At 34.2% G+C, this 13,970-nt stretch overlaps 2 protein-coding genes across 3 annotated transcripts in view; one reads left to right on the forward strand and one right to left on the reverse strand.

Annotated features, from left to right (window-relative positions):
* The window catches only part of LOC133203839 (baculoviral IAP repeat-containing protein 2-like), a 267,667-nt gene that overhangs the window by 237,582 nt on the left and 16,115 nt on the right, over positions 1-13,970 (forward strand). The gene's annotated exons all lie outside the window — the stretch shown is intronic.
* Positions 1-13,970, reverse strand: part of LOC133204142 (RING finger protein 17-like) — a 65,697-nt gene that overhangs the window by 42,510 nt on the left and 9,217 nt on the right. For both annotated transcript variants that reach the window (XM_061339907.1, XM_061339906.1), the window contains 9 exons: positions 12,247-12,352; positions 11,733-11,908; positions 11,357-11,416; positions 11,119-11,176; positions 10,725-10,845; positions 10,144-10,216; positions 9,382-9,571; positions 8,934-9,042; positions 8,494-8,644 (listed from right to left, as the gene is read on the reverse strand). In XM_061339907.1, coding sequence (XP_061195891.1) covers positions 8,494-8,644; positions 8,934-9,042; positions 9,382-9,571; positions 10,144-10,216; positions 10,725-10,845; positions 11,119-11,176; positions 11,357-11,416; positions 11,733-11,908; positions 12,247-12,352 — 1,044 coding nt within the window. The remainder of the gene's footprint in view (positions 1-8,493; positions 8,645-8,933; positions 9,043-9,381; positions 9,572-10,143; positions 10,217-10,724; positions 10,846-11,118; positions 11,177-11,356; positions 11,417-11,732; positions 11,909-12,246; positions 12,353-13,970) is intronic.

Raw genomic sequence — 13,970 nt, forward strand, 5'->3', positions numbered from 1 at the left:
GGGGGGGGGGGGGGATAAGCCAATTTAATTGCAAGAGTAATCAATCAGTGTTAAATAAGTTTGTGTTTCCAAACTTTAAGTTGTATTTCATATACAATATACACTTTGCATACCCTTAGAGTATTACATTGGAAGGCCTAATTTCATTTACAATGTTATTATACTTACACGGAAAGTAGAACTGTACATGTAGCTGCGTGGGACAGAGAAATCAGATAGGTAGCCCTGGATCTGCCGGGGGCAAACAAATAATTTTTTTCAGTTTGAGGGACACCGTGCTGTTCGAATTCCCTTGCGAGCCAAAAAAATAGGAAGGACCCCCCTCCCCACTGGTTCCATTAAGCTTGATATTTATAATTAAATTTTAAAAGAAAGATTGATTAATAAATAATTGAATGAATTAATTTATGATTTGCTGCAAATGCCGTGAAATGTGAAATTTATTCAGGATATTTTGCTGTTTTGCTATTTATTCCATTTTTAAAGGTTGAATTCGCATTTTTTTTTTTTAAATATATTCTTTTATTAGTTATTTTAGTTGCTTCAAACACATTTTTAGCACTTTGAGTCTGCAAATATACATTTAAGGTCATTGCTATTAGTTGATCATTGTCAATTTCATGACCATATGGAGAGGCAAAATATACCCAAGATTAATTTGAAAAGCTGACATACTATATTTAGTATAATTTTTCTTGGATTATTGTAAGTCGAGAAATGCAAACCACAGATCAAGTGTTGGATGAATTTTTGTTTGTTTCTTTTCCCATAATTTGAGTTGAGAATAGCAAAATAAAATTAATTTTTGAAATTTTATAATTAGTACATTTAGTGAATTTTTAAAAGTAAAATGTCCCCATCGGCACCCCAGTTCAATGGGGGTGGGGAGGGGAGGGGGTCTGACATCAATCTGGTGGACATATCATGACATATACCTTAAAATCGTACACCATGCATGAAAATTCAGTTCATTTATTCGTGATCATCTGTACAAACCAAATGTATCACTATCAATAATATGATCCTAAGCTAATATAATTTACGATTTATATACATATTCATTAGAAAATGCATTCACAATTAAAAAGCTTCATTGGTCAAACAGGTGAGAATTATATATCTATGTGCAGATCCGTATATAGAATACCATAGCACTTGGCATTCAATATATGAACTTAAAATCGAGACCGTGTTCCCTTTTCAATCTTCAACTAGAGAAGGAGAGAAACGTGACTAAAAAACGTGAAGATTCAAGGACATCTTCCAGACAACTCGAACAAGCCATCAATGATTTCGGAATTAAAAATAACATTTTGATCATTGAGGATTCCGCGTATGATGTTAAACCCACATGTACATGTGCAGTTATAATGAAAGTTTAAAGACCTGGCTATCTTAGAAAAAAACATATAAGTTATTTATTTGTTTAAAAAAAATAGCTAGCAATTACCGGGAAGTGTGAAAAAAAATTAGTCGTCCATTTTCATTCGTGCGTAAAGCCCAGCGAGATTAGGAAGATAAATAATAATAAAAAAAAATACGTAACGTTAAGTGCATGTGCAATATTGTTATTGATTTAATTGAAAAATAAAATACATGGACGGGAAAGTATAATGAACAAGTGTCTAATTACTAACTAAGGCGAAAACTTTTCAGATCTCTCAAAACTTTGACACACGGACAATCATGTTTTTTTTTTTTTACTGTGTGTGTGTGAGCGACTGACCTCTCAATAGATACGGTATCATTATTTTTAATTTATAATTTCTCGCCTGATTTAACAGCAAAAATTGTAGTCGTATTAATGTGCCCACATTTTGTACGCTAATCTAAATATGGTGAATTAAATAGTGTATACTATATTTTATACTAAAATGTAGAGAAGAATTCATTTTATTTTACGTGGCATGAATTGTAACATCTGTATATTTTCTTTTTTTTACATGATAAAACGTTCCTATTTATTTCAATTATTACGGTTATTAATAGTTTTAATTTCAGAAAGGTTTACACCAAAACTTTTATAAAAAATTTAATTGATGTTTCATAGTCCAGTCGGAATCTTTGTTATGTATATAAACAAGTTTCATTTTCAGTAATACTAATTACGAAATGTTTCGAGTCTGTTGAATACCGGAATTATCAAACAAACAATCGGAAAGTCTGTGATGTTACTCTGTGTGTCGATAAAATCGACTGAGGTGATCCGATTGTGTACGGTAGTGAGACACTAAGACAATAGGTGTCACTGCTGCATTATACAGAAAGGCACTCGGCGGAGTTCACATGAAGTTAGTTACGCAACATTACGGCCACAGCAAGGTTAAGGACACACGTTTGAGCCATTGAACAAATTATCAATTGAAATATTTATAATCTATCACTTTCCTTCACAATAGATAAATATATAAAAAGAAATGATCTCTGATAATGTGAAACTCATTTAAGGGAAAAAAGAAATTTTTTTAGCACCCCCCCCCCCTTGTTTTCTGGTAGCTCGGTTTAGTGTGCGATGCGCATTTTACGGGACTGAAAAGTGACAGATCGCACAATTAAGTTATTGTGATGTCGTCTAAACTACATTAATTATAGATCTATAAACATATAAAAGAAAACGAACTTTAAGTGTGGATATAAACTTTTATAAAACAAAACAAGTGCAGTCCCGCGAAAGACCTGTTTACTTGGTTTGACAGGGCATGTCCATACATTTTCAGTTTTGGTGGGCAATATCAAGGAACAAAAAGGGTGGTGTAACAGAGTCGAATTAATTTTCATGAGTATAGTTCAAATACACACCTTGTTCTTATGTTCATGGGGAACATTGTGTGAACTTGCAATTATTATTTAAATAATTCAATAAATTCATAATTTGAAAATAAATTACATGCAAAAAGTTCAGAAGAAATAAAAAACAAAATCAAATTTCAGTCGGAATTATACGCACTGTATATACATGTACAACTTTAGAGAGAGAGAGAGAGAGAGAGAGAGAGAGAGAGAGAGAGAGATGACGGTAAACTTTGCGCTGATTATCGTTTGGGCTAGTGATTGAGATATTAAACTGAGACAAAACGTTATGATGAATACGCTTGTGCCAAGTGGTCAAAGATATTTTAAGTAAAACGACACATAAAATTGGATCCCTTTGATGCATACCAGATATTTAGGGTTTTTATTTAATTCGGGGAATTCTATTCATATTTTAAGCGTTTAAAGGTTTTCTTATATGTAATGGTTTAGAGCCTAATTAGGACACAATTGTTTGATATAGTATTTAAAAATTCACGAACTATTTTCGATCAGCAAGGAAGTTTAGTAAGGACCTCGTTTATTATGAAGTATTGATACCAAGTGTCTAGTGTTTTTTCGTAAAGGGTTGGGGTGGAAAGAGGGGTTGGGGTTGGCGGGAGGTGTGTTTCCACATCATCTGTAACAAACGTCATACGATCATTATTCCTACCCATTTCAAAAATCTGTCTGAGGATACCAGAAATCCTTAAAAGCGGTTAGCAGGGATATTTTAAATTACATGTACAATTATTCCTTACGCCTTGCCCCCCCCCCCCCCCCCCCCAATTTTGCCGATATATACAATACTATAGAAAAGATAGCTGCTACATGCTTGTGCCTACTCAAAATTAATGTCTGATGACTTTTTTTTTTTAGCTTGTCAAGGAATTTTGGTATTCATAGTGCCCCCCCCCCCCAACTGAAAATGTATGGTTGTGCCCTCTCAATGTGAAATTGCTAACTACGGGCCTGTATTAATTGATTTTAAGATTGAACTTGGAAAGAGATAAAAAGCAACGGTTCCATACATTCACTTAAGTTAAAACTTGATTCGCAAGATTAATACTTTGTACTTTATATCGAATTAGTTGGGAACTATGTTAACGATAAAATTATTTATATATTTTTGTTACGTTTATCATTACAAACCAAGATAATCAGCACTGTTCTGGAGTTCAATACTGGCAATATAACTTAAGGTCAATAATAATCGACGTATTGCAGTAAAGACGGTACATTTTCAATAATTTCTCTCAGTTTGTCGAGAAAAATGGGGGGGGGGGGGGGGGGGGTTATCAGTATGTTTGACGGCGATTAGGGATTAAATAATTCTAGTTGTTTTCATAATGAATATAAAGAGAAAATTATCAGTAGATGTACGCTGTACATATAAGATAATTCAAGGAAAAAGAAATCTAAATCATAACATTGGCTTTAATCAGCTTTTCAGTGTACACAATTATGTAGAATTAAAAACATGAAATACTATGTGGAGAAAAGATTAATATAATTAATTAACTATAAATTAAAAAGAATTGTAAAACTCTTTAACTCTTTAAAATGTCCGTTTACTCATTTCTCAGATGTTAAATGGAAACTCATTTAAAATACTTGGACAAAAGTATTTTTTAAAAAAAAAATAAAATAGAACATTTATATAAAACGTTTTTAGTTATATCTAGAATCAAGGGCGCTCTATCCATTTTGAAAATTAATCTCTCAGAAATACATGTATTCAAAAGCAACCATGAAATAAAATAAGATTTTTTTTTTTTTAAATATTAAATAAATTTCCTAGGATACAAATCTTTTCAGGGTAGGACAGAGTAAAATTGGTTGTACATTGGTATACACTGAATAAACTGTAGAATGTTTTGATGTACTGTGATGTACAGTATGAGGGTCCAGGGAAAAACAGCAATGTACTGTGAAGATCAGTTATCTGTACAACTAATATCTGTGACGTACAGTGGTAAGCAGTGGCTGCGTACTGTGGAGTATTGTGGGGTACTGTGATGTACAGAGGAAGTGTACTGTAAAGTACAGGGAGGTGCTGTGAAATGCTGTGCTTCGGTACAGTGCTGTACTGTTATGTACTGTGAAGTACAGAGGTAAGTACAGTAATGTACAGTGAAAGTACAAAGGTTGACAGAGATTTTCAGAGAAAAATCAGAATATCAGGGGATAGTAAGTCCAGTAGTGTTAACATTGCATCGCGATGTCGATCGTGTAGATTTCACATGAGATTTTGAAAACCACAGTAAACATGGTATATATCCTGTAACAAGAGGCCCACGGGCCTTATAGGTCACCTGAGTATCATGCAACAACTTCGCCACATTGGATTCATGTTTTAAACCAGAGGCCATGAAATTCACAATTTCGAAAGAGGCACACTTGCTCATCATAATTTTACATTTAGTAAGCTTACTTAATACCCAGAAAGAAAGCAGAGGATTATCAAAGAATTAATGCATTTTCTCTATGTAATCATTAGAGCCCTGCCCTAACACCAGAACCATGATGCAGGGGCCATAAAATAGTTCATCAGCTTAATACCCAGGAGAAAAGAAGAAGATTTTCAAAGAATTATTGCATTTTTACTATGTAATCATTAGAGTCCCACCCTAACACCAGAACCCCTGACCCAGGGGTCATGAAATTCATAATTTTGGAAGAGGCACCTTTACTCATCATAACTATGCATCAGTTTGTTTGTTAAATACCCAGGATCAAAGAAAAAGATTTTTAAAGAAATAATGCATTATCACTATATATTTAACAGAGCCCCACCCTAACACCAGAACCCCTGACCTAGGGGCCATGAATTTCACAATTTTGGAACAGGCACCCTTACATATCATAACTATACTCTTAGTTCATCGGCTTATTACCCAGGAGAAAAGGAGAAGATTGTCAAAGAATTATTGCATTTTTACTATGTAATCATTAGAGCCCCACCCTAACACCAGAACCCCTGACCAGGGGGCCATGAAATTCACAACATAGGAATAGGCACCCTTATTCATCATAACTATGCCTTCAGTTTGTTTGCCCTGGATCAGGGAAGATTTTAAAAGAAATAATGCATTTTCACTATACATGTATATTCAACAGAATGCTGCCCTAACACCAGAACCCCTGACCCTGGGGCCATGAAATTCACAATTTTGGAAGAGGCACCTTTCATCATCATAACTATGTATTTATTTTGTTTTCATAATATCCAAGAGCACAGAAGAAGCTTTTTAAAGAAATAATGCATTATCACTATATATTCAACAGAGCCCCACCCTAACACCAGAATCCCTGACCCTTGGGCCATGAAATTCACAATTTTGGAAGAGGCACTCTTTCTCATCATAACTATGTACTTAGTTCATCGGCTTAATACCCAGGAGCAGAGTAGAAGATTTTTGAATAATTAATGCATTTTCACTATATAATCATTAGATACCCGCCCTAACACCAGAACCCCTGACCCAGGGGCCATGAAATTCACAATTTTAGAAGAGACACCTTTCCTCATCATAACTATGCATATTGTTTGTTTCCTAAATACCCAAGAGCAGAGGAGAAGATTTTTTAAGAATAATGCTTTTCACTACATATTCAACAGAGCCCCACCCTAGCATCAGAACCCCTGACCCTGGGGCCATAAATTTCACAATTTAGGTAGAGGGCTCAATGCTTATTACATTCATGCCAACAGTTTGCCTGCTTGATGCCCAGGAGTAAAGAAGAAGATTTTTAAAGATTGCATTAATTCTAATGGTTTTAGCCCCACCCCTCAGGCCCCAGGGGGGTAGGGGTCATGAATTTCACAATTTTTACTCCGCTTCACATATAGATGCTATGTGCCAAATTTGGTTGAATTTGGTTCAGTGGTTCCAGAGAAGAAGCTGAAAATGTTCAAATGTTAACGCACGACGGACGACGCACGCCGACGGACGAAAACAAATAGCAATAGGTCACCTGAGTAAACTCAGGTGACCTAAAAATGGGATTTTATACATTTTCCTTCTTATTAGTTTTACTTTAAAGTCTTATTAATTTTATTTTAAAGTAAGATGATTAAAATTACAACACTGAATGAAAACCTCTCTCTCTCTCTCTCTCTGAAAGCGGATGAAGTATTAAGCCCAGTCACGTGTATAATTTTTTTTTAAAATTGGTTCTTTAATGAGATTAAAAAATGCCTGAGGAAATTACAAGTATTATTTCAGAAGATTCTACAACGAAGGAGGTTTTTAAATATTTTTATAAATGTCATGAAGTACCGGTATCTGGTTTTCATATCGCGATATATTATTGTGGTGGGTCATACCGCAATATACCGATATAGTAATATTGCAGACCCCTACTAGCTTTGCATATTTTATTTACATTTATAGCCAACATTAATGGTGACAACAATTTACCTGTTCATAAATAACAAATGCCAAAAGAGAAATCAAATCAAATTGCTAAGTCTTAGTACTCCTATCCTGTTCGATTTTGTGAATTACAACAGTGGTACATGTAATATTACAGAGATCAGATTTTTGGGGTCCATTTTTTCACTTTGGAGTAGTTTTACACAAGCATTGTTTACATGCATCTAAATATCTAACTTTCCCAAGGTTAATGTCAATGATCCATTACATTCTAGTATTAACTAAAATTTGACCTTTTCAACACAAATACTGGTTGCTAATTAAAAAAAGATTTTATATGAATGAACCAGTCCAGTGTTTTATACTACATAAGGTACCATCACCTCCACTAGGTTTTTGTGGATGACTTGTGCAACAAAAGGTACATGTACACTCACTTCCACTAGGTTACTGTAGATGTAGATGACTTGTACAACATAATGTACATATGTACGCTCATCTCCCCCAGATTTTTGTGGATAACTTGTACAATATTATGCACACTTACCTCCACTAGGTTTTTGTTGATGACTTGATAACAAGGTAAGTTATTGACAAACAAGTTGATGAAACAAGAATATCAGCAGTCTCATTTAAAGATGTCATTTCATAAGTTCTATGGTCGATACAATGACCTTGTCAGCAAATACAATTTATCATTAAGTCAAATGCTGACTGATGTTTTTCATACTAATTGTTAGGCCACTGAACTGTCGACAGATTTTTCTGTTATTTCCCGATCATGACAAGGAGCACACAGCGGGTGTGACCGGTTGACAGGGGATGCTCACTCCTCTATGGCACCTGATCCCACCATCGATGTTTTGAAGGTCCGTGGTCCTTGTTTGCTCTGCTCCAAAATTTGTATTGTTTTATGGACTTTTGAGCTTGAATACTGTTCCTTATCTCCATATATTTTACTGTACTAATGTAAATACTGTACACTCAGCTCCACCAGGTTTTTGTGGATGACTTGCACAACATAATGTACACTCACCTCCAATAGGTTTTCATGGATGACTTGTTCTATTTAGTTTACACTCATCTCCACCAGGTTTTTGTGGATGACTTGTACTACATGCTCTACACTTACCTCCACCAGGTTTTTGTGGATGACTTGTACTACAATCTGTACACTCACCTCCACCAGGTTTTTGTGGTTGACTTGTACTACATGCTATACACTTACCTCCACCAGGTTTTTGTGGATGACTTGTACTACAATCTGTACACTCACCTCCACCAAGTTTTTGTGGATGACTTGCACTACATATTGTACACTCACCTCCACCAGGTTTTTGTGGATGACTTGTTCTATCCTGGCACGGTACCACTTCCTGTCCTCCGGCCTCCGCGCGGCACAGAACGTCCCCTCATCCCAGTTGATCCACTGTGGTTCAGAGTCATGATATTCCTCCTCCATGTTGTCCATTATCCTACAAAAAAATTACACAGTTCAAGAATATACTACAAGATATTGCTTCAAAACTGCCATACAAGTGAAAAGGCAATGAACAAAGTAAGCCCTATAGATCCAAGAGGCTAAGAGGGCAACACAGAAAATGAGCAGCTGTTCATAGGTTCCAAAATTTTTTCTTCATTTAATTTTCTTTTCAAATGCAGGTAAAATTCGTCGGTAAAAATTAACAAAATTCTCTCAACAATATGTTAATCATTGTCAAATTTTCTAGCCTAATTTCAATGATTTATTAACAGTTATCTCACCTATTCAAGCTTTCATCCACTACATATGCATAGAAACAAGATGGGTCTGTAAAATGACCAATTTTCACTTCAACATCTAGATCTTCTTCACTGCTCTTCTGAACTTTTGCTGGAATAAAATTTCTGTCCTTAAAGATTACTCAAAATAAGCCTACTATATTCATTTCTAAAAAATATTATAATATGATTGTTCATTGGTGACATATTTTTGCTTGCAAATTTTTGGCTCAATTTTATCAGCTGTGACAAAAACAGGGAATAAGAAAATCACTATAAGACTAATTTTCTCAGTTCAGATTGAACAGAAAAATCCCTTAAAGACTTCACACTCTCAGCAATTTCTGGCTATATTTACATGTAAATTCTTATTAAGTTAAGATTTGTTACATAAAAAAATTTCCAATGAAAGATTCATCAAAATCATTAGTTGTATATAGACATTCAGTACATTTCTTTTTCTGACTCGAGGACTGTCTGGACTTTTTCCTGGCTCCTGTGGATGAATCCGAGACATTTTCTTCTGGTGCTGGTGAACACAGTTTCCTTGGAGATGCCCCTGGGGTGAAGGACAGAGCAGATGATGGCAGGGATTCTGTTGACACAGAGGTGCTCTCTCTTCCCAACACCATTGATGAACTCTATATAAAATTCATAATCTAGTTCAACAGACTTTTTTTTCTATTGCAATTGAAATCAACGATACACAATAAATGTCAAGTAAACTTTGATCAAGTATTGAAAGAATGCATCAAAGGTCATTCACTCTCATTGGTCAACATTTTAATGAGCTTAAGGTCAGACGATACGTTCCTCAAATATCTGTTTTGTATCTCTTTGTAATGTATAAAAATATACTAATAATTATTGTAAATTCTAACTGTTTGCAATATGTCTTTAAAAAGAAATACACCAAAAATTGGCAATTCAAGTACTTTCCAGTAGGATTACATAGGAAACAACATCCTCTGGTATCTTACACAAATGCCTGGTAAGATACCTCAATTTTTTGTGAACAAACTTGTGAAAGTGGCAAAACTTCAATGGCAAATTTTGGGGGTAAATTATACATTATTGAAGAATGTGTCATCTGATCTTAAAAATATTCCCTTCTCATTCAATCACATCCAGAATGCAAGATCATCTTACATTTTGACTGTGGTTTGCGAGTTTTACATATATATGATCTTATTGATGATCTTTTAACACTCACCCTTGTAGAGGAGTCTGTCAAGCTTTCTTGTGACCCGGCAGCCAGAAACTGATCCTCAGGGATTGGCAATGACCTTCAAATGACATGTGTATTCAACAGTAATCAATATAACAAAAAGTCATAATACTTCTACAGTAAAACCAGGTTATAAAGAACTTGCTCAGTTATAAGGAACTCTGTATGAAAGACTTTAACTATGTTTTTTGTACTTTATGAAAGACTTTAACTATGTTTTTTATACTTTATAAAAGACTTTTACTATGTTTATTATTCTTTATAAAAGACTTTTACTATGTTTTTTTTTTACAGAAATGAAGAATCTCTCTTATAAGGAAGCAATATTTGGGGTCCCAGTGACTGAGTTTTACTGTAACATTTTAACAAAGATTTCTTCTCAGTCACCCTCATATACATATTTTGCAGATTAAATTTAGATTACATTAAAATTTAACATAGAATCATAGAATGTTTTCTTTTATCTAGCTTTGTAGTGATGGTTTTGTTCTAAAGCAGAAAAAAAATTCTTCATATGCCTCAAACTGACATACAAATTTACAAACTGAACTCTTTGGACTGTATACCTGTCTCCAGTGCTATTGGCGTACCCCTTGCTTACTAGTTCACTATTGAGGCTGTACTGTGGCTTATCCTCGTCAAAATCATTCATCAGTACAACAGAATACACCTTGTTATCTGTGACCTCTGAAGAAAAATGAAGGATTTAACCTTATTAACAAGTGATGAGCAAGATATGCAAAATCAACCCTTTAAAACTGATTGCAAAAAAATATCAACAAATTCATGTAAATGTATACACACATGTATAATCATGCATATATACCCTGTATACGTCTTTTAATGGTATGAACACTGAATATAATAGGTACAGTAATATAATCAACCAAGTTTTAGGAATTTATCACGTAAAGATTTTCTAAAAATTTATACAGATCTTAAAATTTGAATAAACTCAACCTGCAATTTTGACTGTAAATTTGTTTAGATTGACTTTCATTGTCCACCACTGCTTTGCCTGTAAACAAAAGAAAAACAATCACGACTACTGTAAGATTGTACAATGAACATGACTATGATCATTTCATATTTACATGTATTTTAAATTTGTTTTTGTTTGTGAGGAATCTGTACATTGTCATTAGTGAATTGCAAGGAGATTCCTATTGCACGGTATAAATGACAGAAAATATCTTACACTATCACTCCAAGACTTGGAATCTTTAGGTTCCACATCAACAAGTCTACACTTCACTGCCTGTAAATCAATAGCAAATGCAGCTTTTCATTTTGAGCAGTGATCATATCAATTTTTAAAACAGCTGGGGAAGAAATTAGTTTCTTCTTAAAATAATTTTTTAAACAATTAAAAATGACTTTACATTTGCATGTACATGTATATTCTTGCCAAAAAAGACTACAGAGTACAAATATGTGAAGGTTTCGAATCTTTTACTCCATTTTCTCAGTAGGACTTTTAAAGCAGCAACTAATGCGAGAGTTTTCAAATTCCTGAATGAAATCAAACAAAAGATAGAGTAGGAATGTTTACACAGGTGCCCTGCCCAACTGACCTGTGCTGGAAGAATGAGGAACTCATCCAGAAGTATTCTTAGTCGGCTGTAATGAACTCTCTCTCTATTACCAAAGTCTACATAAAACACGTCCACCTGCTTACGACCAGGCAAGTTTGTGATGATGGCTCGGTAAAACACTTTGTCCAGGGAATATTGACAGCTGCACACCATGTCTTTTAAAAGAAAATCAAATGTAGAATTGAAAATCTATATTCACAAATATCAGTTGCCTTTAAAACTATGCACCTGTCCATCTCTTTGCTTCTACAAGACTGTAAAATCAGTATAGTTGCAAAGAGTTCATCACATGACTTGGGACATAAATATGATATAAAAAATCCTATTAGTTGGACATAATATTCATAACATTTTGAATATACATGTAATACAGAGAGCAATGTCTCAACTTTGCCTCATAAACAGTATAGGTTTACATAAAACCTGACAATAAATATCAATTACATGCCCTTTTAATAAGCTCTTCAGAAATACAACAAGTACTGTTACAAACCTTTCTTTGGACAGTATATGCTCCAAAGATCCATAGAATTTTCCTTGGAGTACACTTTCTGCATTTTATTCATCATTTCAGCAAAGTAGGTGGACACATCACCTAACTGTATAAAAGTAACTTATGGTTACCTTAATACAGTCACCAACTTGATAAACACTTCCAACTGATTCAATGGATTATACATGTATCATATGCCTTCAAGAAATTTGATTGTTTTGAGCTAATTCAATTAATGTGTTGAAACAAGTTTGATCAAAAATACATGTTTTCAAGTACAGGTGACTCTTGATGGCTCGAACTCCGATCTCTCGAAGTTCTCGATCTCTCGAAGTGAACCTCTGGTCCCGTTTTTTTTCCTCTCTATAACTAAGCAAATTTACTCCTGATCTCTCGAACTCCCAACCTCTCGAAGTTCTCTATCTCTCGAACCAAGACCTGGGTCCCGTTACACATATTTCATTGTTTTTTACTCTCTATCTCTCGAAGTTTTGATTGCGCATGTATACACGTCAATCAAGTGTAAAATTAATGCAGCTTGGACTTACCTGGATAACAGTGAACAGTGAAGGGATGGACGTGTTAATTGGGTGTTTACATAGATTGCACTACATCTGTGAATCGTCCGAGTCTTGATATATTTAATTGGTAAATTATAAACAAATCACTTCACAACTTACTTTGACTGGACGAGACGATAATTTTGAGAAAATAATTTAGGGACGTGTCAGTAATTTTCCATAGATTATGAACTTTAATATTATAAGAGTCTAAACAATCCCAGTTTGGCAAACATTGCACAAGAAATCCTATCTCAAGAATTGTATACAGATTAAGAGCAATCTTGTGAAGGACCGATCAAGCCCGCGCCCGGGGTTAGCAAAATCGACAATTGCTATTCAGGTTTCATGTAATCATGAAATGATAATAAATAAAGATTGAAACTTAAATTAATCATTTTATTTATTCAAAACATGATCATGGTTGTTATAATCAAGTGAATTTCCTGTAAAATACGAATGAAAACGTGTAATCACAGTAATGACATTATCAACATATACTTCCGGTATGTATAATAGTAGAAAAATGATGATCGGAACTGAAAATTCCGTATTTTATTCACTTTCTATCTCTCGAACCCCCCGATCTCTTGAACTTTTCTTACGGTCTCTTGAACTTCGAGAGATCTCGAGTCACCTGTATTTGCTTCAGTCATTAAGGTAAGTGTCTCTGGTCAGTAAAAACTTAGTAATAACACAGAACAAAATCTTTAAATACTGTGGAATCATAATTATTTGTGGGGGTAACCTACATTTTACTGGTTGGTGGGGACATAATTTCATGGATAACTTGTATGTTTCTTCAGATATATACATGCAATTCTACTGTGCTCAATGTATGTGTGCATCAATGTATGTATGCATCTATGTTACTGGGAATGTAAATTCAGGGATAAGGGCTACCCAAGAAATCCATGAATATTGATCCCTCCAAAACAATGATGATTCAACAGTACATTATCAAAAAGATGCCAAAAAAAAAAAATAAATAAATAAATAATAATAAAAAAAAATAATAAAGACAAAATTCAACAGAAACAACTGAATTTCTTTGCAGTTCACAAACTTTCTTTTAAGTGCTAGAAATGTATTGCAGTTAAACAACAGTGACAATAGATGAACACTTGCCTCCATAAATAAGAGTAAATTCGGTGATTGTAATTA

This window comes from Saccostrea echinata, unplaced genomic scaffold (genome assembly GCF_033153115.1).
Source record: "Saccostrea echinata isolate AGI-Se365-2 ecotype Australia unplaced genomic scaffold, CSIRO_AGI_Sech_v1 ptg000052l, whole genome shotgun sequence".
Lineage (NCBI taxonomy): Eukaryota > Metazoa > Mollusca > Bivalvia > Ostreida > Ostreidae > Saccostrea > Saccostrea echinata.